This window comes from Syngnathus acus, chromosome 20 (genome assembly GCF_901709675.1).
Source record: "Syngnathus acus chromosome 20, fSynAcu1.2, whole genome shotgun sequence".
NCBI lineage: Eukaryota > Metazoa > Chordata > Actinopteri > Syngnathiformes > Syngnathidae > Syngnathus > Syngnathus acus.
Window position 1 is genome coordinate 1,333,873 of NC_051104.1, and position 22,884 is coordinate 1,356,756.

The window sequence follows — 22,884 nt, forward strand, 5'->3', positions numbered from 1 at the left end:
GGAAAATAACGTGGTCAGGTTTCTGTGTAGCGCACCAGCGCTGCACAACTTCCGTTCGCCTACGTCAAGGCGGCTGTGCTATCGCGAGATCCTGTCATTTCGCCGTGTTTGAGAACTATCCCAAATCTCGCGATTGTGCCAGAGCGAGGGCCTCTCCGAGGAGGTGTGCTTCATGGCGGACACGGAGACTGCGGTAAATATTCGTCGTTGACAAAGTTGCCTTTTAAGCGGATTTCTACTCGAGCGGACGTCAGTTAACAAGTGCGCAGACTCTCTATCTCTTTATATATTGTATTTGTAAAGCTGTATTGAGTAGTTAGCGTAAAAGAAATGCGTTTTGTTTTGCGCGCCATTGTAATGAATGGCTAGCGATTGCTAATCAGCTAGCATCCGTGATAGCCATCCGAATCGGGCCCTAAATAATTTCATTGTTTTGATATTGGGCTGTATCATATCGCCAATATTTGTGTATCGTTAAACATCCCCAACGATTTTGAACTCAATGTTGCTTAGCTAAGTGATCGATTTACCCATTTTGTATCCCAATGCTTTGAATGAAGAGCAGCGTTAGCACCGCGCTAACCAGAACGCAGATTATTTTTCAGTATTATTGTTTCGTTGCTTGTTGCGTTACATTATTCCTGTAATCTGAAGTTTTATTTTATTTCTTATTACCCTCCCGCAGGATTTGTTGAATTGTTGAAGAGTCCCCATCATTTCCCCCTCTGGGGCTTTTTTTCCCTCAGTGTGGTGGAGCCAACGCTCAGCGGCTTTGGTAGGTAAGGCAAGTTAATTTTTGACTGTTCCCAATTGCAACAAACGCATATTAATTTTCTGTAGATGCTTACTATAATCCCCTAAAGTAGGATTCATCGTTCAGGCCAAGTCGAGAAATGAATGCAATGTCGAGATGTTAAATTAAACGTATCTATTTCCCTAAATGCTTATTTTTTATATATAAAAAAATAATAATCAGAAAACATGTAGACCTTATTTTATAGTTTTTATTCTTACAGGGAGTTGCAGCGATGACGATGGAGAATGGACAGGGCACAGGCTCTAAGCTTGGCCTGCCCCCGCTCACCCCGGAGCAGCAGGAGGCGCTGCAGCGGGTAGCAAAGCACTTTCACAACCCTTCTTTTAACCCATCATTTTAAAAAAATTAAACATTTGGAGGATTGAATGTCGCTTGCTTCACATGTGCCAGGCAAAGAAGTATGCCATGGAGCAGAGCATTAAGAGTGTGTTGGTGAAGCAGACCATTGCCCATCAGCAGCAGCAGCTCACCAATCTGCAGGTGAGATGTACATTTTATTTCCTTGCGCGTTAGTTTGCCTAAACTTTAGGAAAACAATGTATCGGCTGCACAGTCTCTAAATTATAGATTTCCTATTCAAGTATCTCTTGTTTCATTAATTAAAAAAAAAAAAGGCTCAATTGGATGCTCTTCCCCTTTTCTCCACCATGCAGTGAAAAAGCATGTGTAGAGCGTGTCCTGCTTGTGCCTCTTTGTTCTTTTTCAGGTGGCTGAAGTCCCTACGAAGGCATAGTTTTTTTGTGTTTAGTATGTGTTGCTCAAAGGAAGCTTGTTTACTAATTGTGATGAAATTGTCATTTAAAATGGAGGAGGCAAGTCGCCAAACTGTATGTTGTTTAGTGGAAGAGTATGCTCAAAGAGTAGACCAGCACATTTGTCTGTCTAGGTGTCATGACCTTCTTTTTTGTTTTGAAAAGTTAAGAAAAGCAAAAAGCTAAGGGATATCTAACCTACCTTTCAGCACCTTTTTCGTCTTTACTGTCTTTCAGATGGCAGCAGTGACTATGGGCTTTGGAGATCCTCTCTCACCTTTACAATCGGTCAATAGATTATTAAATTTTTTTCTGTGCGCATTCTCAATGAAAAAAAAAAAAGGACTTTTGATGTGGCACCAATCCCTGCATTTAAATCTTTGCATTCGAGTATTTTGTTAGCGTCCTTGTCGTAATTGATTTGAAAAAGCTTTGAGAGACATTTTTAAAATGGGGCTTTTGCGTTTTTAGCTTCTGGGCAAGCAAGTTAGATAAAGTCGTTTCGCGTTTAAAGGTCTTCTAAGCGGCTTGTAGCACCATCCAAGCATGGCCTAGTGGATGGTTAGCAGTCGTTGCGTTCGTGCGACTTAAACGTGAGCCTTGGTGATGGAAAACACGTTTCGATTAGTCGTTGTTAAATTAAGACCTCTGTCCGATGTGTTTCTCAAGATTTTTGTTTGGATTTCGTATGAATTCCGCGATTATTATTATTTTTTTTGTACCTTACTTGCATCCCTGGACTACAGGTCAGTTTCTGAAGCCAAATGTTTGTAAGGGCTGTGCATGTCAATCACTTCAGTGTTTTCTCTGCCTCCATAAGTCATTTGATAACGCCTCTACATATACATAATAAGACGTCTTCCACTACGGTCTGTCCCTTTTTTGATTACCTTATCATTATCTTCAGACCGACCCCCTTTCCCTAACTTTGAATTGGCCATAGGCTACTTTTGGGAAACCAAAGCACAGTAGAAAAATACACATTTATTATTTCCCGTTTGTGTGTGCGTGTGCATATTCTCCCCGTCGTTCCCTTTCGCTATAATGCTAACGGCTGGTGTTTTTTTCCTGGTCGGCAGGTGGCAGCTCAGCGGCAGCGCGCTCTCGCCATCATGTGCCGGGTGTACGTAGGCTCCATTTACTATGAGCTGGGGGAGGACACCATCAGACAGGCCTTTGCTCCCTTCGGCCCCATCAAGAGCATTGACATGTCTTGGGACTCGGTGACAATGAAGCACAAGGTTAGCGAGTTGTCTTGTTGGAGGGAGGCGGGGTGCCAGGTCTGTTTTCATTTTGCTTGTGGTGGGCCGCGCAGGGCTTTGCCTTTGTGGAGTACGACGTGCCAGAGGCTGCCCAGCTGGCTCTGGAGCAGATGAATTCCGTCATGTTGGGTGGGCGAAACATTAAGGTGAGTAGTCTGGACTCATTTCGTCCTAATGGTAAGTTGAGAACACTACAGTGGAACCTCCAAAGTCCCAGCGCCGTCCAATTCCGTGTTCAATCTCGCAGCAGGCGCGGAAGAGCCAAGTCCTCTGCTAACATTTTAAGGAGTGAAAAAAATGTCTCAGCAATAAAATACACTAGTGAAATGTTGATTACTTAAAAATCCGTAGTTGAATAAACGTATGATAAACTGTTCTATGTAGAGTCCAATGCAACTTGATTTAGGACAACTCTAGATGTAGACATAAGTGGCCAATTTCTTGTGTGTACCTAAAATTCTACTCTCCAAATTTGACAATGTGGGAAACTGAGGTTCCACTGTACCATATCATTTTGAATAAAAGCCAATCGCACTTGTTGTTTATTGAGTAGCCCTTAAAATTGCTCCTGTCATCTCAACATGCAAACACTAATTGTTGTCTTTTGCCTTGTGTGTCTTTGTTGACTTGCAGGTGCGTGGCTGTGTGACTTGCGTGTGTGCCTGAGTGTGTGCGCGCGTGTTGTGTCGAATGTGTTGCTTCCACACTTGTATCAAGGGCTGTTCGTCGTGACCTCTCAGTGCGATTCCCAGCAGCGCGCTGCATCGCTCTGTTGCTACGTTGTGCCGATGATGGGCTGCGCCTGGTTGGTGTTGCTTGGCCGCCCCATCTGTAGTACAGATCCCAGTCCCGTCTAGATACTCGTGGAGAAAAAAATAATAAGAGCAGAGAGAGACAGAGTAGTTCTCCGGAGGTAGTGAGTAGTTGCTAAGTGGTTTTAAAATATCTTGATTCATTTCAAGAGAAGAGCTTTAAGGCAGGAGTGGGCGATCTACAAAAATATTTGAATTTGGTCCGTCGTGCCGTTCCAAAAGCAAATAAAAGCTCATTCTAAAATAAATTAGCTGAAAATCCTTCAACATTTATTTCCGGTGCGTCGTACTTTTTTCACACATTTCGTCGGATCCAGTAAAAAAAAAGAAGAATTGGAACGCCCCTGATTTAGGGATTTAAATGCAGCGGTGCCTTGACCTTAGTTTTTCAAGCTGTCGCTCAAGTAAGAAAGAGCCACAATCTCATTTCAGACAGTTTCAGCAAACTGGACACGCAGTCAAACACACCAATAGAAAATGAATACACTCACAAAACCCAGCCCTTAAAAGCACACAGGCAACAAGAGATTCTTGGTAGTGATACATAATTTAGATAATAATTTTAGATAAAAAAAAAAATTTTTTTTTTTTTTTACACAAACACAAATCAAACACAGTATTCATTCACACCTCAATTCTTCTTTGTATTATCACACACACAAAAAATGCTATCCCTGACATTACACTACACAAAAAGCCCAAAAAGCATTTCTTAACCTTCTTATTTGTTTTTACACATTACAGTCACAGTTACATCGTTTGATTAAAATCAACATTTTACTGGCATCAAACTTGTAAGTCAAGGTACCGCTGTAACGGACGACTAGGATGATGAGCCAGGTGCAGTGAGAATGTAGGCCAGGGATTCGGAGTGTGTCCTCGGTTCCCCAAAGCAAACCCCCACCTCCCCTGTTAAGTAGCCCTGCTGGTATGATCTGTGCTATAGGTTGGGCGGCCAAGTAACATCGGTCAGGCGCAACCCATCATTGACCAGCTGGCAGAGGAAGCGCGCGCTTTTAACCGCATCTACGTGGCCTCGGTGCACCCCGACCTGTCGGACGACGACATCAAAAGTGTATTTGAGGCTTTTGGGAGGATCAAATCGTGTACATTAGCCCGAGACCCCACCTCCGGACGGCACAGAGGCTTCGGCTTCATCGGTGAGCCGGGTGCCAGGTTGGGGGCGGCGGCGCTGCCTCCTAGCCCCGCTCTCAGTGCCTTCTAACTACGCTTTGTTGACTTGCAGAGTACGAAAAGCCGCAGTCGGCCGTGGACGCTGTGTCTTCTATGAACCTCTTTGATCTGGGGGGTCAGTACCTGCGGGTGGGCAAGGCGGTCACTCCTCCCATGCCCATGCTCACCCCCACCACTCCCGGTGGCCTCCCACCGGCGGCGGCGGTGGCTGCAGCGGCGGCCACTGCCAAGATTACGGCCCAGGCAAGTATGAATCCCTTCCACAGGGATTTAATGGCCTTCCAGGTAAATATAAAATTAACTGATGGCCATTTTGCTTTGATTTGAGGTGACTGGGAGAAGGCCAGCTTAGTCAAGTCCGTATTGAAATGCAGTACGGTGTTCCCTCTGTTATTCAATAAATAGAAAAATCTGAGAATGATACAAAACAGATAGTTTTAAACAACAGTACCTTGCAAATTGCCTATAAGATGGCAGTGAAACTCCTAATGAGGCTCCTCAACTTACAAAGCATTACTTTGGCCTCCAGTTCATTGGCGAATGTCAAGATAAAAATCACTTGGCTAACTTTGTCGACCCCTGGCGGTTGGCCACTTTCTGTGAAAGTGTCACTCCAGTAAATATGCAGCAGAGCCTGGATTTTAAAATGGGAAAGAAAATTGGCAACAATTAAGTTTAGGGAATGGTGGGTGCCAAGTGCTGAAAGTTGCAGGGGAGCACTGTACACTCAAAAAGAAAAATGGGGTTATCACAATGACACTCCTCCCATTCACCATTAGGATGTGCACACCAAGAGTCTTGTCACAGTAAGAACAGTTGCATTGATTCAGCAGAAGTTGCTTGAATCATTTTAAAGATGAGCTCGTCTTTCCGTGTTGGGGCGCTAAGCTGCCTCTGTGGTCACACTTTGTTGATTGTTGACTGTGCTGCCTCTGTGCTGTGTTCTTGTGTTTCCCTTACCTAATGTCTCGGGAACCCCCTCTCTCAAGGAGGCCGTAGCCGGCGCGTCAGTCCTGGGGGCGTTAGCTGCGCCTCAGCTCCTTAGTCAGCAAATGGGAATACCGCAGGCCGTCATGGCTGCGCAGGCGCCCGGCGTCATCACAGGTGAGAGCGTCATTGAACACGTCCGCTGATAACAGTGCCACCTTTTTTTGTCACTGATGATCTGGTCCGGGGCTAACATAAGTCCGAAAAGGCAAATGCAGACTAAATGTATAAGCAAAGCATTGAATTTTCTAATTTTCATTCTGGTGTTTCCCTTGTAGGAGTGACTCCAGTGCGTCCTCCCATCCCGGTGCTCCCCCAGGTGGGCCTGGTGAACCCCGTGCTGGCGTCGCCGCCCGTTCTCTCCAGTCAGGTGCTGGCGGCAGCCGTTGCTGGCCAGCTGCAGGAGAAGAAGGAAGAGAAAGAAGAGGCGCTCCAGGACGGCACGGGCCAGGAGATGCTGAGCGACCAGGAGCACATGAGCATATCGGGCAGCAGCGCCAGACACATGGTCATGCAGAAGCTGCTTCGAAAGTCAGAGGTAACAAAATGCCACCAAATTGCATTCTATAGTTATCAACAACAACAAAATCTTACCCTTATCCATTTTTTCATTCTTGCATTCCAGTCCACAGTAATGGTCCTGCGCAACATGGTGGGCCCGGAGGACATAGATGACGCCCTGGAGGGCGAGGTGACAGAAGAGTGCGGCAAGTTCGGCTCGGTCAACCGCGTCATCATCTACCAGGAGAAGCAGGGAGAGGAGGAGGACGCCGACATCATCGTCAAGATCTTCGTGGAGTTCTCCATGGCTTCGGAGATGAACAAAGCCATCCAGGCGCTCAACGACCGCTGGTTTGGCGGACGCAAGGTGGTCGCCGAGGTGTACGACCAAGACCGCTTCAACAGCAGCGATCTGTCTGCGTGAACCGCTTCCACTCAGTCCCCTTGCCGGCTCTCTAATTGTCTTGTCTCTTTTTTTCTAAGAAAGAATAGTTGTTCGTCAATGATGAAAATGATGAGGTTGGCTCAGACCTGTGATGACTCCGTGGTCCAGGTTTCCACATTTTTTAAGGAAGAATAGTTGTTTGTCAATGATTAATTTGTTTGGCTCAGACCTGTGATGACTCCGCCGTGGTCCAGGTTTCAACATTTTTGTAACCATACCCATTAAAAAAAGAAAAACAGATGAATAGTTTTTTCTTTGGCTCATTTACATGTTTTTTCTTCGCAAAATTATTGGACCATGTAAACACTGTTTGTTTTTACAATTAAAGGTTATTTGTCCACAGCTTCTGTGATGCATTTTGCTTCATGGCATGTTACACATTTTTTTAATGAATGATGCTGTGCATCCCTGAATGGATTTTTAAAAAATGCTTATTCAAAAAATATTTGTCTTGCACACCACGATGTAGAGATTTTTATTTTTCAAATGTGAAAAACGACACAAATATAAACAAATCAATGGCTAAAAATACACTAATAATCGATAAATATGAAACATTCTACGTATAAACGGAACTGCACTTTTTGGACATCAATTGCATTGCATGATGAAATTTCAGTGTTTGGCCGCCTAGATGGCGCCATACACCCAGGACCCAGCGACAATAGCGCGTCAGGGGGGGCCGGAACGCGGCGGTCCTATGGCCGCAAACTTAGCCCAGCCCCCCATACGCCTAACCGGCCTGGCTGGGGCTCAACAGTGGCAGGGAAACGCCGCGCGCCCGTGTCTGGGGAGAAGCTCATACATTCACTGTGGGGCATTTCGCCCCCCAAAACTCCACACGCTAACTTTTATCCTTTCGCGGTTATTTTTACAAGGAAGTCCACGACGTTTTCCCACACATCTGCGGTACTTGTGGAAGCTAACGGCGGCTACTGGCTAGGCACAATAGATGTTAGCCGATGGAGGCTAGCCGCAACTAGCTCACTAACAACTCAAACCGGCGAGGAGCGACTGAGTATCCCCATGGACACCACGTTGAACCTCCCCTAACTCGTTCCGCTCTGCACGGTCACCACCCCTCCAGTTGGCGGTGGCGTTCTCGACGCCGCCTGACAAGGCTTATTTTCGGGGCTGAGACACCAGGATGGTGGCGTTGGTAGCTAACTTCAAGTGAAACCGTCCGACTCAAGTGAGACCAAATCTGTCTTTTTGTATTCTGTTCATGTAAACACCAGAGGGACTACGACAATATTCCTTCTGACATTGGCTGTGGGATTATTTTTTTAATTGGATTCCGGCCTGCTGGTTCGTGAGCGAAGCAAGCCCCGCCAACCATCCAGCCGCCCAAACACGCTTCGCCTCCCGATGCTTTGCCTCCAGTGACACCCACCCGGGGGACCCCCTCCCTCCCACCCCGACATGCTCAAGTGTATCCCGCTGTGGCGATGCAACCGCCACGTCGAGTCGGTGGACAAGCGGCACTGCAACCTGCAGGCGGTCCCCGACGAGGTGTTCCGATACAGCCGAAGTCTGGAAGAGCTTCTGCTGGATGCCAACCAACTCAAGGAGCTGCCCAAGGTAAGTCGAGGGCGAGTAGCAGTCATCACCTCACACAAAACTTTGTCACTTACTAAATATAAATATTAGCCAACAAAATACCCACATCATTAAGAAAACTTTGAGAAAATACAAAAAACAGATGGGAAAAGATCCCCAAATAAAAGTATTGGAAGATAAAACAAAAGTAAAAAAATAAAAATTATATTATTTTTGTCCACCAGGACCAGTGTAGCAATTATGGACTGCAGAAGCAGCGACTTGTTAAGTGTTTGTGCTTTAGCAAAGTGAACAGATGGAGATTTAGATACCCAGATAGTTGCTTAAGTTTTGCAACCCCCCTCGAACTCTTAAATCGCTGCCCACCAATCATTGATTATGTGCCTGCCCTAATCATGCAAGTCTATTTAATCCTACTTTATTATGCATCTTTGCATTTGTTAGGTGTATAGTTTGTCCCTGTTGCGGAAGCGGGAGTGATCTTGTTCTCCAGTCTCATGACAGGTTACAAAGGAGTCCATTCACCACCCATCCCGTTACCCCCTCGACCAAAACACCCTCCTCGTCATATCAAATGTCACCGCTTGAGTCGACCTCTGCGCTGTCCGCAGCCGTGCTCGCGCTGTATTCAAGTGGCGACACATCACCATTCCGTTGAAAAGGAAAAGTCAGACATACAGACAGACGGACGTAATGGTTCACTCCAGTCGCATGTAGATGAGCGGGCGTTGTTCTTGAGGTTTTTCCTTTGTCGAGATGGGCAAACAAATTCCTGATGGGTGTGTCTCTAATGGATTCTGCTGAACAGGTTCTATGCGGCCTGTTGCTCCCGCTGTTATTACCCAATACGGCCTTGCAGGCACATCAGAAGCTCGGAAACTTCAACAAGTGTCCGACTCTTGCGTCTTTCGAGTGTCTACTTATCCGAAGAGATGATTAGTTAGATATTGTTATCAAACTGTCATAAATCTTAAAAGATGAATGACATTTCAAATGTCAAAAACTGCCGGGAGTAAATTCTCCAATGTTCTTTACGTTCTGCTGTTCCGTGTGGGAACTCTGTACTCCTTTGTGCTGTAGCGTAAATCCTGAATCATCTGAGTCATTTGGGAATGTGGACTCTTTCAAACGTTGCCGGAGAACGATCCAGAGCGGCCGTGTGAGAGATCCGAGCGCATTCAGCAGGTTCTTTTGTCTGAGCTGATGACCAGCTGGTCCCACATCCTGCCTGACACTGTCCTAACCCCCCAAGCGGACACACACATGCCCGATCTGGTGTGTGAGCAAATTCGTGGTCCTGCTAGTGGGCTATAATTTATTCCTAAAAAGGATTAACAAGGGAGGAGGGTGGGAGTCTTTTCAATACTGGAGGAAGTGATTGAGGAACTGAGCTACACTGATCCTCTAGTCCTTTGGGGATCTCTGGTGGTAGAATCATCCGTCCATACATCTTGCCACTGATTCCTACACATGGTAGCATCCTATATGAAGACTTTTTGGGTGGTGATGGGCTGTGACAAGCAAAACAAAACAAAAACTAATGCTAAATCTAAAGCCTGCAACACAAAAAGCCATCTGTCCTCCCCAGGCGCTCGCCCAGTAGCAAGCGACAAAGGTAAACATGGAAGCAAAGCCCCAGTGAATAATTAATGGCTGCGGCGGTGGCAACGGCAGCTGTTTGCCATCGAGGAGAGTCACAGAGAGTTTGCGAGATGGCGGTTTGCTTGGCTGCAGACAGACAGACAGACAGACAGACAGACAGACAGACAGACAGACATAAGCCCGCCCGACACTTGTGGCTAACAGCAAGCTCAAAGGCTGAGTTTATCACATTGCGAGCCAGCGTCGACTTTTGTTTTTTTACACACTCACCTGTGTTTATCACTCAAATATTTGCGCTGAATCAGGAATCACGAGTCAGATGCGTTCATTAGAGTCCTCTGCCAAAGTGAAGCAGATATTGACTCGTTGCAGCGCTAACTTTGCAGTTGATGGAACTTTATACTCTATTCGCTGTTTGTGGCTTGCCGCAGAGGCTTTGTGGCGAGGCTGACACGCACACACACACACACGCATGCACAAAAGCTTTGTTGTCGCACGGGTCAAGTAGAGCTGTCAGCGTCCAGGGTTGGCCCGCCTTGATTTGTTGACGTGCGCGTTTCTCGTGTTGATTCCTTTCGTGTCGGGAGCGTCCCCGTCGGCAGGAAGCGGGAAGAATCGAGCCAGTCGTGGAATGCCCTGTTTTTGTGAATGTATATTGCCGGAAAACAGCGAGACGAAAGAACTTGTATTTTCTCATTTCGGACCCCGAGCCCCCCCTCACGATGGCGCTTACGATAAGAAACGTGTTTGTTTGTGTTCTTGAACCACATGGCTCCGGAGTGATGAGAACAAAAGCGATGTAGTACTCCAGTCTTGTAGCTTTTACATTCACTGCTGAGTCAGCGACATTATAATCCTGTAATGGATATTTGACCACAAATAGTGCAGCAGCACATGTAGATTTTTTTTTTTTTTTTAAACTTGCGTGACAAACATGTAGCCTTTAAGGAAGTGAAGCAAATATTGCTGTATGTCAAAGTCAAGGCCCGAAGGCCAGATCTGGTCTGCCACATTTGGTGGCCATCTAAAGCAAATAAAGTGTACCTACCTTATGTTACCTGCTAATTGTGTTCATTTGTTTTTATTGTGTAATTTCTATGAAAAAATTCCAAGAGGGGCTGGTGCTGCCCTTGTAATTAGCTCAGCGTGGTTGTGTTTGCACTGCAGCACTTGACACAGGCATGCCTGGAATCTCCAGGAGTTTGCCTCCCCCCTCGCCCCCCACCCCCTCCCCAGTCCACCTCTCACACACTTGAACTTAGCAATGATCGCACATTCCCCAATGGCCAACGCAAACATACGCACAAGCCTGTCCTATTTTTCATTAAGTGAGCCGTTGTTCTTTGGGGACGTGAACGGGGATCACGAGGAAAATTTGCCGACTGTGCTTTTTTTCGCCCGTGTATGTTTTGGTCGTGATTAGTGTGGGAAGCGCGAGCGTGGGACTTTCTCCGCGTTTCTTCTCAGAGGACAATTCCAGTCCACCGTTAGCCTCGGTCGTCAAAGGATTACCGTGTCGTGTCGAGGCTTTTCTCTCACAATGGAAAGATTGCGACTGAGATGTGTAAATGTGACGGGGGACCATTCTCTGGCATTTACTGGAAAAGATGATTCAATGATGTGGACACCGGCGGCTGAACAATGAGGCTATTGTGCCAAATACTGCTTGTGCACACACAAACACACTCGAGTGAGGAACGTCATGCGTGTGGAACATGAGTGGCGGATTCGGATTTTAACACTGGCTGTGTTTGGAATCACTCGAGAAAGTCAACCCTCACACTCAGCACTTTATCATTTTGACAGATTGTGCATTGCCCTTTTCTGTCTCCTGTACAAGCAGTCAGACATCTTGCGTTAGGCCTTCCTTAGTCAGGTGAATGCACAACATGCAGCGGGAATAAAAAGAATCCAGCGGCGGCGGGACAAAGTTCAAAGCCCTCCCGGCTGTTTTGAATGTCCTTTGCTTTGCAAATGCGCAAGCGTACACGCTAGCTGGTACTCATGTGTGCTTGAGCCACATAAGTCACCTCTTAAGCCCTCAATGCTGCCGCCACCTGTTCACTCTCAATCTTCCTTGGACAGCAGCGTGTCAGAAGCTTTACATTTGCATCTTGTACTTTGTTCCACTTCCAGTTAGGCTGGGTCGTCTTCATTGGTTGACTCTCAGTAGGGGCGCGTCTCATTTTCTAATGTGGAACGTCATTAAGACCGAACTTTGTATCAGGGGCCGGTTCCAACTGCAACTTAGTCCTCCTTTCTTCACTCGGCGGTGGCCTTTTAGACAATGGAGGGATGGGGGCTGGTTAATGAGGGCAGATTGACAGTCTTCTGTTGGGCTTGGCTTTTGTCCCCGGTCCCAAGAAAATGGAGGGAACTCGGAGAGGAGGAGCAAAAGGAGGGGCTAGGGTGGCATTCATGTGTGGAACTATTTGATTGTGTGAATGGTGAAGAGCTGAATCCCCGCTAGGAGTCCCGTCCTGTTTCAAGAAAAGCAAGTGCGTCCATCGTCTCTTCTGCCTCCTTCTCGTCCTGCTGCATTGTTGTTATCAGAGTGCGTCGCTAGGCTGTATCACCGTGGATCGCTTAGTATTGGATGGGCTGTTTGGGGAGGGGCGAGCAAGCACCACGATTTGGAACCTTGGGAATCGGAACTTTACTTCCGCTGGATAAAAGATTTTCAGTAGCAGTTTCAGTTCCATCGACCCTTCCCCCAAAATTTCACTTTTAAGTTGGGTCAGCTACTTATGGGAGAATCTCAGTGCTTACAAGGAAATTCACCAAAATGGGTCCCAATCAGAAGCAGGTTTAGCTGAATTTCTTATGAGGGCCCCGTTCATCACGGCTCTAATTTCGCTTTCAGAGGCCTAACAGAGTCCCTTAAGTGGAACACTGCATCCTCTGTGAACAGAGCATACGGCCGCAACGTAGCACGCAGCCTCCTTCCTGGTTAGCTGATTTAAAAGCAGCATGTTTGGGTGCCATTTGACAAACATTCCTCTGTGTGAATTTACAGTTCCCTCGCCGGCGTTTGAGGTTAATCCACGTTGGTGTGCACGTGCCGTTGATCCCACCGGGCTCATTCAGGGAAAGGCTTGAGAATTTGTAAACACAGCGCCAGAGGTCGTCTCCCTCGTCTGCGAAATGCTACGCGCTAGCGCTGCAACGTGCTAGCTAGCACACGACAAGGCTTTAAATGAGCTCCGGGGAACGTCTGTGGCTTTTGCTGACTGTCCACAAAATCCTAAACTAAATTTTCTGAGATTATTAAAATCGATTTGGGACAGTGAACTGCTTTAAAACCTCCAGTTTTGTTTTTTTTGCGACGACAAGAATGTTCCTAACTTTTTACATCAAAAAAATATTTGAGTTGAATTGAAAACGGGCCAATTTGTTCAATTGTTTGGCTGCTCCAATCTCGCCGTTTCCTGTTCCCGCCACTCGATACCGGCTCTTAATAACACACCAACGCCCAGATCTGTGTCTGGCTCAGGTGCCCTACCTTCCGCCTCCCATCCTTTTCCCAGTCCAAGCCTGTCAGTCGGTTTGGGAACGTAGCCACAACCGCATTTGAGAGCAGGAAATGTCCGTCACGAAGAAGCTCGCCGACGTGATTGTCCGGCTCCGTCGTCTTGTATACAAACTCTTGAAAGATTTTTTTCTTATCTGGCTTTAGACTCACCCTGTGTAAAATCAGTTGACCAAAAAAAATGGAAATTTTCAATTAGCATCCAGACTCCAAGCAAATCGTGACTTGATTTAAATTCCTCCTGCGAGTTTGCCAAAAGTGGTGCTTTGGCGTTGGGTGAATGCGAACAGTGGGTCCTCTGTGGATGCCACTCGAGTAGGGGCTTCACGGCGGCACGGGTCCCGCTTGTGTGTTGGCGTCTGCCCATCCAGACAGCAGACGGCACAATCGTGGCCTTGACGTTGGGAGCTCAGTAGTGAGAGCAATGAACAGGAAATGACCCGAGCGGCGCACACAGTACATCCTGAACTTTTTTTCTCTTCATGCCTGAACTTTGTGAGCCAATGCGCGACATCCTGTGTGTCATCCTCTGCAGCCTTTCTTCCGACTACTGAACCTCCGGAAACTGGGCCTGAGCGACAATGAAATCCAGAGACTGCCCCCCGAAGTGGCCAACTTCATGCAGCTGGTGGAGCTGGACATATCCCGAAATGGTACGTTTGATTTCGGGTCGGGTGTTTTGCCTCTCCTGTGCTGTCACGCTCGCCATCTGGTTGTGTTTAGCGGCAACTTCAAATGCTTTCACTCGTAACATATCTACTCCTCCTTCGTCCATCCTCCCGCAGACATTCCCGAGATCCCCGAGAGCATCAAGTTTTGCCGGGCTTTGGAGATCGCCGACTTCAGCGGAAACCCCCTCTCCAGGTAAGCCGACTGGAAATCGCTCACGCGATACACAGCGACCGGAAACAGTCCGCCGATGCCTTTTACCCATCTACGTGTCTAAAGGCACGCAACACGCTCGATGCTAACTATGTAACAAGCGCGGCTTTTAAGCTCTCCGCCACACAGGAAATCCTGTGTGCAATAATTGAACAGGAGCCTGACGGTAAGCGCTGCGCCCCCCCACCCGCTGCATCAAAGCTTATTAAACAAAAGTGAACTTCACTATCAAATACGAAAATGAATGTGACCTTTCAATAAGAGTGATGGACACGAGGACGTTCTGGAAGCCAATGCAGATAGTAATATGATACTAACCCCCCCCCCCCCTTTCTTTGTGCCACAGATTGCCGGATGGTTTCACTCAGCTGCGAGCGCTGGCTCACTTGGCGCTCAACGAGGTGTCGCTGCAGACTCTGCCCGGCGACATCGGAAAGTATGATTTATTTGTATCCTCTCCATGTTACTCAACTGGCAATGGGGATGGAGAAGACCCCCTCCCAATCTGCCCGCCGCACCCGGCTGCCATCTGACTAACCGACCTCTCGTCTCTTCCTCGCAGTCTGGCCAACCTGGTGACGCTGGAGCTGAGGGAGAACCTCCTCAAGTGTCTTCCCACGTAGGTGACGCCCATCTCATTTGAACGAATGCGAAATTTCAAAAGTGTCTACCGTGTAAGCTCAGTGGACAGGATTCCAGAACCAATCCCAATTTGCTGTTAATCAGGTCGCTGTCCTTCCTGGTGAAACTGGAACAGCTGGACCTGGGCAGCAACGAACTGGAAGTGTTGGTAATGACCTGCCACGTGTCAGATGTAGCACATGCAAATGCACGTTGAGTTGTCACACATTCAGCAAACTCGTTTTCTTCTCCCCAGCCGGACACGCTCGGCGCACTGCCCAACTTGAGGGAGCTTTGGCTCGACCGGAACCAGTTGTCCTCGTTACCACCAGTGAGTTTATTTTCACAATCAACCCTGCTGACGTCGACATTATTCATCACCCCCCCCTCCCCTTGTGTTTTTAGGAGCTGGGCAACCTCCGCAGACTTGTGTGTCTGGACGTGTCCGAGAATCGCCTGGAGGAGCTTCCCTCTGAGCTCAAAGGCCTCCAGGCCCTCACTGACCTGCTTCTCACGCAGAACCTGCTGGAGGTGGTTCCGGATAGCATAGGTGACAAAGACAAGCGACGCGTGCTAAAAAACAATACAGTACCGGGAATAAATATATACCATTATTTATTTTTTATTTAGTCAGAAAGGGGATTATATTGATTTTGCAGACATGGATGGATGGATTATAAACCATTTCTCCAAAGTCAACCATTCAACTAGGCATGTTTAAGTAGCCAACACTCCCGCCTACTGGAAAAGTGTCGCCATTACAGTTCGTTCACAAGTGGCAAAGACATTTTTTTTCAAGACCTGATTGCTCAAATGTGCATCCGTCGCAATGTCATTGATTTATTTGCTTGTTTTGTGTCACCAGGTTGCCTGAAGCAACTGTCCATCCTCAAGGTGGACCAGAACAGACTGACCCACCTGACTGACTCCATCGGAGAGTGTGAAAACCTGACAGAGCTGGTTCTGACCGAGAACCTCCTCCAGGTAACACCACGTTTTCACCGTATAATCATTTTCAGGGTACTTTATTGATGAATTGTTCTGTGCTTCCTCCAAAGACCCTTCCTCGCTCGCTGGGCAAGCTGAAGAAGTTGACCAACTTGAATGTGGACCGCAACCGCCTGGGTGCCGCGCCCAAAGAGTTGGGCGGCTGCGCCAGCCTCAATGTTCTCTCGCTGCGGGACAACCGTCTGGCCAAGCTGCCGGCTGAGCTCGCCGACGCCACCGAGCTGCACGTGCTGGACGTGGCCGGGAATAGGTGACATCGTGCTCCCCAGCCAATAACGTTAAACTTACCCTGGACTCATTTTTTTTCTCTTTTTTTCTTTTTCCACGAACAAGATTACAAAACCTGCCTTTTGCCTTGACCAACCTCAATCTGAAGGCTATGTGGCTGGCAGAGAACCAGTCGCAGCCAATGCTTAAGTTCCAAACAGAGGACGACGAGCGCACGGGGGAGAAAGTGTTGACTTGCTACTTGCTGCCCCAGCAGCCTTCCCCCAGCCTCGGTGAGAATGAAACCCACCTCCTCTCTGTCAGGTCACGTGGCAAGCTGGACGGAGATGCACCAGATTTTCAGGCCGATTGAAGTTGTTGTTGTCCGCAGAGAACCTGCTGCAAAACAGTGTGGACGACAGCTGGACGGACAGCAACCTGAACAGAGTGTCGGTCATTCAGTTCCAGGAAGAGACCAAGGCCGAAGACGAGGACGACGAGGCCGCCGCCGAGCGCAGGGTGAGGGAACGATGATGCAATGTTGCTAACGCAAGGATGCTAGCCTTAGCGCTAAAGAACATAGCGTATTTTTCGGACTATAAGTCGCGTTTTTTTTCATCGTTTGGGTGGGGGGGCGACTTATACTCAGGAGCGACTTCTATGTGAAATTGTTCACAAATTTTCAAAATTCAAAAATCCGCCATGTAGTGAAACCGCAATAAACGAACCGCGATGTAGCAAGGGATTACTGTAATTTGAACTGCAGCTGACATTAGCGGTGCGGCGTATACGCGGCGGTGTTTACATAAAGGACAAAGGATTCGATCACGGGATTTAATGACTTGGAGTGACAGAGATTGTTTGATAAAATTGTTGTTTATAATTATACGGACCTGTGGAATAATTTGAACTGCAACCGCCGTCAGTGGCGCGGCGCACACCCAGCCGGCATTGTTGACATAAAGGACAATCGATGGATTTAATGATTTGGAGTGACACAGATGGTTTGATAATATTGTTGCTTATATAATAGTTATCCATTAGGGGTGTAACGATTCATCGATACACATCGATTAATCGATATAATGCTCTACGATTTATTGGCATCGATGCTAAACGTAAACATCGATTTATATCGCCGTGTTTGACCTCGGACATTTGACGCGACTTTATTTTGAAATCCAGTTCATTGTTGCTTGCTTCCTCTTTCCGGGAGCAGTACGCGGCGTGTTGTGTTGTGAGCAGAGCAGGCACGTGAAAGGGGAGCCGACAACTACGCGGCTCCTGGGCTGGTGCTATGGCTAGTGTCCAAGAAGACGAGGAAATTCGCTCCCCTTTGGGCTTCAAGTCATTCGTTTGGAAGCACTTTGGATTCCAAAGAAAAGATGGCTCAACGGACAATTAAAATTATTGTAAATAAATAGTTCAGTAATGCACTTTAAAGTTAATGGTATTACAAAAAAAGAAAGAATATTCATTTTTCTTTACTTATATGAGAAAAAATATAGGAATTTGATAAAGTTCAGTGTTAAAATAAGCACTTTGTATACTACAATACTCTTGTAATTTCCTAAATAAAGAGTTTGCAGTACCTTGTTGATTTTGCGTATGAATTGTTATAAATCAGGATATTGTTCTATATTTTTTATTTAAAAAAATTTTAAAAAAAATATCGATCGTGGAGCACTATATCGTGATGTATCGTGAATGAATCACAGCAGGCTTTAAGATATCGGCAAATATCGTATCGTGGTTCTTTGTATCGATATGATATCGTATCGTGACAAAACCCGCGATTTACACCCCTATTATCCATCCATCCATTTTCTGTACCGCTTAGTCCCCACGGGGGTCGCGGGGGTGCTGGAGCCTATCCCAGCCGTCATCGGGCAGTAGGCGGGGGACACCCTGAACCGGTTGCCAGCCAATCGCAGGGCACACAGAGACAAACAACCATACGCACTCGCACTCACACCTAGGGACAATTTGGAGTGCTCAATCGGCCTACCAAGCATGTTTTTGGGATGTGGGAGGAAACCGGAGTGCCCGGAGAAAACCCACGCGGGCCCGGGGAGAACATGCAAACTCCACACAGGAAGGCCCGGAGGTGGAATCGAACCCGCACCCTCCTAACTGTGAGGCGGACGTGGTACCCAGTGCGTCACCGAGCCGCCTATATAATAGTTATTTGACATATAATTTATATATCGTTATATGGGCCTGTGGAATAATTTGAACTGCAGCCGACGTTAGCGGTGCGGCGGACACCCGGCATTGTTGACATAAAGGACGATCGATGGATTTAATGATTTGAAGTGACACAGATGGTTTGATAAAGGTGTTATTTATGTTATAGTTATTTGGATAACTGTCAATGTTACATCAGGCCGTTCTCAGCTCTTCGTTTGTGTTTGTCGCGTTAGCATACCGTATCGTTTAGCCTGTTGTTGCTCGTTCATGTCTGTTCTTGGTGTTGGATTTTGTCGAATAAATTTATACTCCAGTGCGACTTATATATGTTTTTTTTTCACTTTATTGTGCATTTTATGGTTAATGCGACGTATATTCCGGAGCGACTTTTAGTCCGAAAAATACGGTACACGTTGGTTTTGCTGATTTTGGGAAAATGTTGACCCCACGTAACTCGTCGTGGCTTTTCCAGGGCCTTCAGCGTCGAGCCACACCTCATCCCAGCGAACTCAAGGTGATGAAAAAAGTCATTGAGGACCGACGCAACGAAGTGTTTGGGTCCAGGCCCGAAGGAGAAGATCACTCCGCCGAAGGACAGGTAACGTAAAAGCCTCATCAACGGACATTTGATTTTGTCTTTGCGTTCCTGAAACAATGCCTTGCGCTTTCAGGAAAAACGTCTCAGCGACCTCTCCAATCAGAGCCACGACTCGCAGGTGTCCGACAGCACGCTGTCGGCCACCTCCCACGAGGAGAGGCGAGACGCCGCCGTGCCCTCCCAAAGGGAGGACCTTGTGGACGGACACTCTCATCATGAGGACGAAGAACTGGATGACATGGAGGTGGAGTATATTGAGGTGATTACATCAGCTAAGCCTTAAAATATAAATTCCACACAAATTGCATTGTGATGACCTTTGTCCACCAGAGGGCTGTGGTTGCCAAAACTCGATTAATTTCCCAGCCCAACATTTTTCTATCCATAAACTCTTGATCCATCTTCTGCTTCCAGCCCACTGTGCACTTTGCCGAGGAGCCCATCATCCGCAGTGACGACGCCGAGGAAGACGGCGAGAGGAGCGACGAGGACGACGACAGGCCGCCCTTCCCGGCCGAGAAGCAGCGGCTCATCCGGAAGGACACGCCGCACTACAAGAAGCACTTCAAGATCAACAAGCTGCCCAAACCCGAGACGGTGGTGGCCCTGCTGCAGGGCTTCAACCCCGACGGCCTCGGCTTGGACGAGCGGGACGGGCACGAGGAGGATGAGGAAGACGAGGGCGTCGGCACCCCTCGCTTAACTCGCAGGATGGAGACGTCGGAGCTGCAAGACAGCCGATATCATGTCAACTCCAGTCAAGTCAAGGTAGGATGACATTGTTGTGCTTTTTAGACGCACAACATATTTGTGTACACAATACAAATCCTTCATGTTGGGCTAAATCTCACCAAGCGTGCGACGATGACAAATGATGTTGGGGAACCCCACCCCACCCCTTCCTACCCCGCCAAGCCGAGCAGCTTCAGGCTGGATCTCTCGCTCTGCCACATCACCACTAAAGCGCCACTAAACGTTTCATCGCACATATGAGCAGTAACGGCTTCCAATGAATTAATGGCGTCATTTCACACGCTTTGTGTGTTGCGTGCGTGTGTGTCGATATTCAAAATGAGCAATTATTTGTTTGCGGGATTTCTGCTGATTCCTTAATGTAATTAAAATGATGATCAGTCTGTGTGTGTGCGCGTGTGTGTCTGTGTGTATGTGCGCCTCAGACCAACCAGAAGATGTTCAGGCAGAGTTGGAGTGCGATCTGTGTCATCCCTGAGTTTTTTTTGTTTTTTGTTTTTTTTTGGGGGGGGGTGGACATTCAGTAAGGCAATTTCAAAAACCTATTAGACGCCTTCGTTATTTATTTTGTTTGTTTTTGCCTCCTCTCGTCGGCTTTTGCTTTTTCTTGGTCTCTCCATCTCTGCCGGTGTTGACTTCTGGTGGCTGGGACGGTGCGAGCGGCGCTTTGTCAAATAAGTGACTTTTTTTTTGGGGGGTGTTTTTGGAATGAATGTGAGCCTGTTTTGGGGGGGGCCTAACTAATCCGCATGCTTGTCGCTGGTTCCTGTCCCTAACAGGGGGTGTCATTTGATCAAGTCAATAATCTGCTGATTGAACCTGCTCGAATTGAGGAGGAAGAGGTCTGTACCTTTGCTTCCCTGTCTACTTTTTTGTCGCACGCCCGCTCACACGAATCCAGGATAGCCGATCACTAGCTAGATAACCGCTAACCCGCCGCCATCCAGTGAGTGTGGCAGAACCTGAATGCAGACCAAAAAAAATTGTGTCCACCATTCATGTTGTATTATTAATAGTTCTATTTCATACACCCCAAAATATGCATGAATTTGTCCAGCTTCATGTTCTGCCACATTTCCTGCCGTCTTCCTGCTTCCCGCCGCTTTGCTCCTTTTCTTGGCTTGTCTACGCTTGGTCGGGACGTCGGCATCCCTGAGTTTTGTTTTTGGTACACTGCACCAGAACAGCACCAGCCCACTGGATGAAAGCAGACCATCATAAAATTGTGTGTCTTGAGTGTGTTATTGTTTTGGTTTGTGGATATGTCGAATGGATTTTCAACGCCGTAGCATGTTTTTTTTGTTAGTCACAAAATGTACTTTTCTGTACTCCTCCTTTACACCCGTCCTATTTATGCATGGCTTGTGAACAGATTTTATATGTACTCCACTCAACAACAAAAAAAAAAAAAAGAATATCGGGCTTTGCGGTGCAATTTCAGAATGAGCCCGAAACGCATTGTAATCATTCGGTTCCGCTTGGCGCCATTGCGTGTTTTTGATTGGGCCTCCTCGCGTTGCAGTACACCTTAACCATCCAACGGCAAACGGGCGGCCTCGGCATCAGCATCGCTGGCGGGAAAGGCTCCACGCCATACAAGGGGGACGACGAGGTCAGTCCGGGGATAGGAAACACAAAAGGAGATGGAGATGTTTTTAATCATATTTTCTCTTTGACTTTAGGGGATCTTCATCTCCAGAGTTTCGGAGGAAGGTCCTGCGGCCAGAGCAGGAGTCAAAGTGGGAGACAAGTTGCTAGAGGTGCAGAACAGTGATTGAACATCAAATCAAATAAGAAAATATTAAATTCAAGTTTATGGCCGGCGTCAGGTGAACGCCGTGGACCTGCACGAGGCCGAGCACCACACCGCCGTGGAGGCCCTGCGTAACTCTGGCGCCGCCGTCTCCATGACTGTGCTTCGTGAGCGCATGGTGGAGCCGGAGAACGCCATCACCACCACGCCGCTCCGGCCCGAGGACGACTATTTCCCGCGGGAGAGGCGCAGTGGCAGCGGGCTGGGTGAAGGTGGCCACGGACAGGGGGCCGGGTACGGACCCCTGCAGCGCCTCTCCGCCTGCCTGGTGCGCAACGACAGGGGGCTGGGCTTCAGCATCGCCGGCGGGAAGGGCTCCACGCCGTACCGCACTGGAGACATGGTGAGACAACTTGGATTTTTTTTTTTTTAACCCTGACCTCAGTTGTGTAGTGTGTGAGGACCATGTTTAATTTTTTATCATTTTCCATCAAAAATGTATTAATGTAAATGGAAAAAAATTAAATACTGTACATAACATGAACGAGTCTGTCCACTAAGCAGTACTTGCTGAATAAATACCCCCCCCCAAAAAAGTGTTTGTCGTAACTGAGCTGCTCCAATTCCGGCCACGACATTACTCCGTCGTCACCAGAGAGACAGAGATATGAATAGCGAGCTCCGGACACATGATAGGTTCACCGTAAGTGGACGGGGTGGTTCTAGGCGCAAATTATGGCCAGCCAATGTCCTGGGGGGGTCTCCTTTCCGTCAAACCCGAGTGAAAACGACAACTTTGAGGAGTTTGACGTGGCTCCGGCTGTAAGTCAAAATGTTTGACTCTGCACTTTGCTCACGCGTGTGTTGACATACACGTGGGTTTCATCATATTTGATCCGGCCGACGGTTCAGCGCGTTCCGTCTGGTCAGTTTGATCTGCCGAGGAACATTTCAACATGGACCTGCTTTGCTTTTAGGGGATCTACATTTCTCGCATTGCGGAGGGGGGAGCAGCCCACCGAGACAGCACGCTACGGATAGGCGACAGGGTCATCTCTGTGAGTAGCACCAGCAACTTTCTCTTCGTCCTTCCTCCGGCAGTTTCTACTTTCTTTCCTCCCCGTTCCTACCTTTTGCTGTTCGCTCTTGTGTTACCTCGCTGCCTTGAGCGTCGGCGGTGGTGGGCGCAGTGTCGCTGCCTCAGCCGACGGTAAGCGGCGATACTGTCGGGCCAGCGCTGACCTCTGCTTGTCTGCTGAAAGCTTATCGGCCCGCGTTCTAATGAACTGTTTGCCTTTGTTGACTTAAAAGCAAATCTTTTGGAGTCTGCACACTCCCACTTGTGTTTTAAGATAAAGGCAAGCGGCGGGGAAATAGTTCACGTTATTCAAGTCAGGCTCCTGCTTGCTCG

The 22,884-nt window shown here is 47.7% G+C and overlaps 2 protein-coding genes across 24 annotated transcripts in view; both read left to right on the top strand.

The window, feature by feature from the left end:
* The first annotated feature begins 118 nt into the window (after window positions 1-118).
* On the top strand, window positions 119-7,112 carry LOC119139498 (poly(U)-binding-splicing factor PUF60-like). 5 transcript variants are annotated; one of them, XM_037280253.1, is made up of 12 exons: window positions 119-193; window positions 686-775; window positions 1,017-1,112; window positions 1,208-1,297; window positions 1,807-1,857; window positions 2,649-2,810; window positions 2,885-2,977; window positions 4,590-4,803; window positions 4,890-5,122; window positions 5,827-5,941; window positions 6,103-6,362; window positions 6,450-7,112. In XM_037280253.1, the coding sequence occupies exons 3-12, from the start codon at window positions 1,029-1,031 to the stop codon at window positions 6,747-6,749; spliced, it is 1,602 nt and encodes a 533-aa protein (XP_037136148.1). In that variant the 5' UTR covers window positions 119-193; window positions 686-775; window positions 1,017-1,028; the 3' UTR covers window positions 6,750-7,112. The 5 variants fall into 5 exon arrangements, with proteins under 5 accessions (XP_037136148.1, XP_037136147.1, XP_037136149.1 ...); XM_037280252.1 differs by having other exon boundaries at window positions 686-779; window positions 6,450-6,749; XM_037280254.1 differs by having other exon boundaries at window positions 4,890-5,080; window positions 6,450-6,749.
* A 375-nt stretch (window positions 7,113-7,487) lies between these two features.
* scrib (scribble planar cell polarity protein) overlaps window positions 7,488-22,884 on the top strand; it is a 28,723-nt gene continuing 13,326 nt past the window's right edge. For 12 of the 19 annotated variants that reach the window (XM_037280149.1, XM_037280154.1, XM_037280150.1 and 9 more), the window contains exons 1-20: window positions 7,489-8,351; window positions 13,997-14,114; window positions 14,247-14,325; window positions 14,690-14,779; window positions 14,906-14,962; window positions 15,070-15,133; window positions 15,221-15,295; window positions 15,370-15,514; window positions 15,830-15,948; window positions 16,023-16,222; window positions 16,306-16,472; window positions 16,571-16,698; window positions 18,842-18,967; window positions 19,041-19,226; window positions 19,382-19,735; window positions 20,500-20,562; window positions 21,243-21,332; window positions 21,403-21,480; window positions 21,550-21,876; window positions 22,451-22,531. In XM_037280149.1, coding sequence (XP_037136044.1) covers window positions 8,193-8,351; window positions 13,997-14,114; window positions 14,247-14,325; window positions 14,690-14,779; window positions 14,906-14,962; window positions 15,070-15,133; window positions 15,221-15,295; window positions 15,370-15,514; window positions 15,830-15,948; window positions 16,023-16,222; window positions 16,306-16,472; window positions 16,571-16,698; window positions 18,842-18,967; window positions 19,041-19,226; window positions 19,382-19,735; window positions 20,500-20,562; window positions 21,243-21,332; window positions 21,403-21,480; window positions 21,550-21,876; window positions 22,451-22,531 — 2,706 coding nt within the window. In that variant the 5' untranslated portion in view covers window positions 7,489-8,192. Of the gene's footprint in view, window positions 8,352-13,996; window positions 14,115-14,246; window positions 14,326-14,689; window positions 14,780-14,905; window positions 14,963-15,069; window positions 15,134-15,220; window positions 15,296-15,369; window positions 15,515-15,829; window positions 15,949-16,022; window positions 16,223-16,305; window positions 16,473-16,570; window positions 16,699-18,841; window positions 18,968-19,040; window positions 19,227-19,381; window positions 19,736-20,499; window positions 20,563-21,242; window positions 21,333-21,402; window positions 21,481-21,549; window positions 21,877-22,450; window positions 22,532-22,884 lie in introns of all 19 variants that reach the window. The other 7 variants (XM_037280161.1, XM_037280167.1, XM_037280164.1 and 4 more) reach the window with 3 other exon arrangements.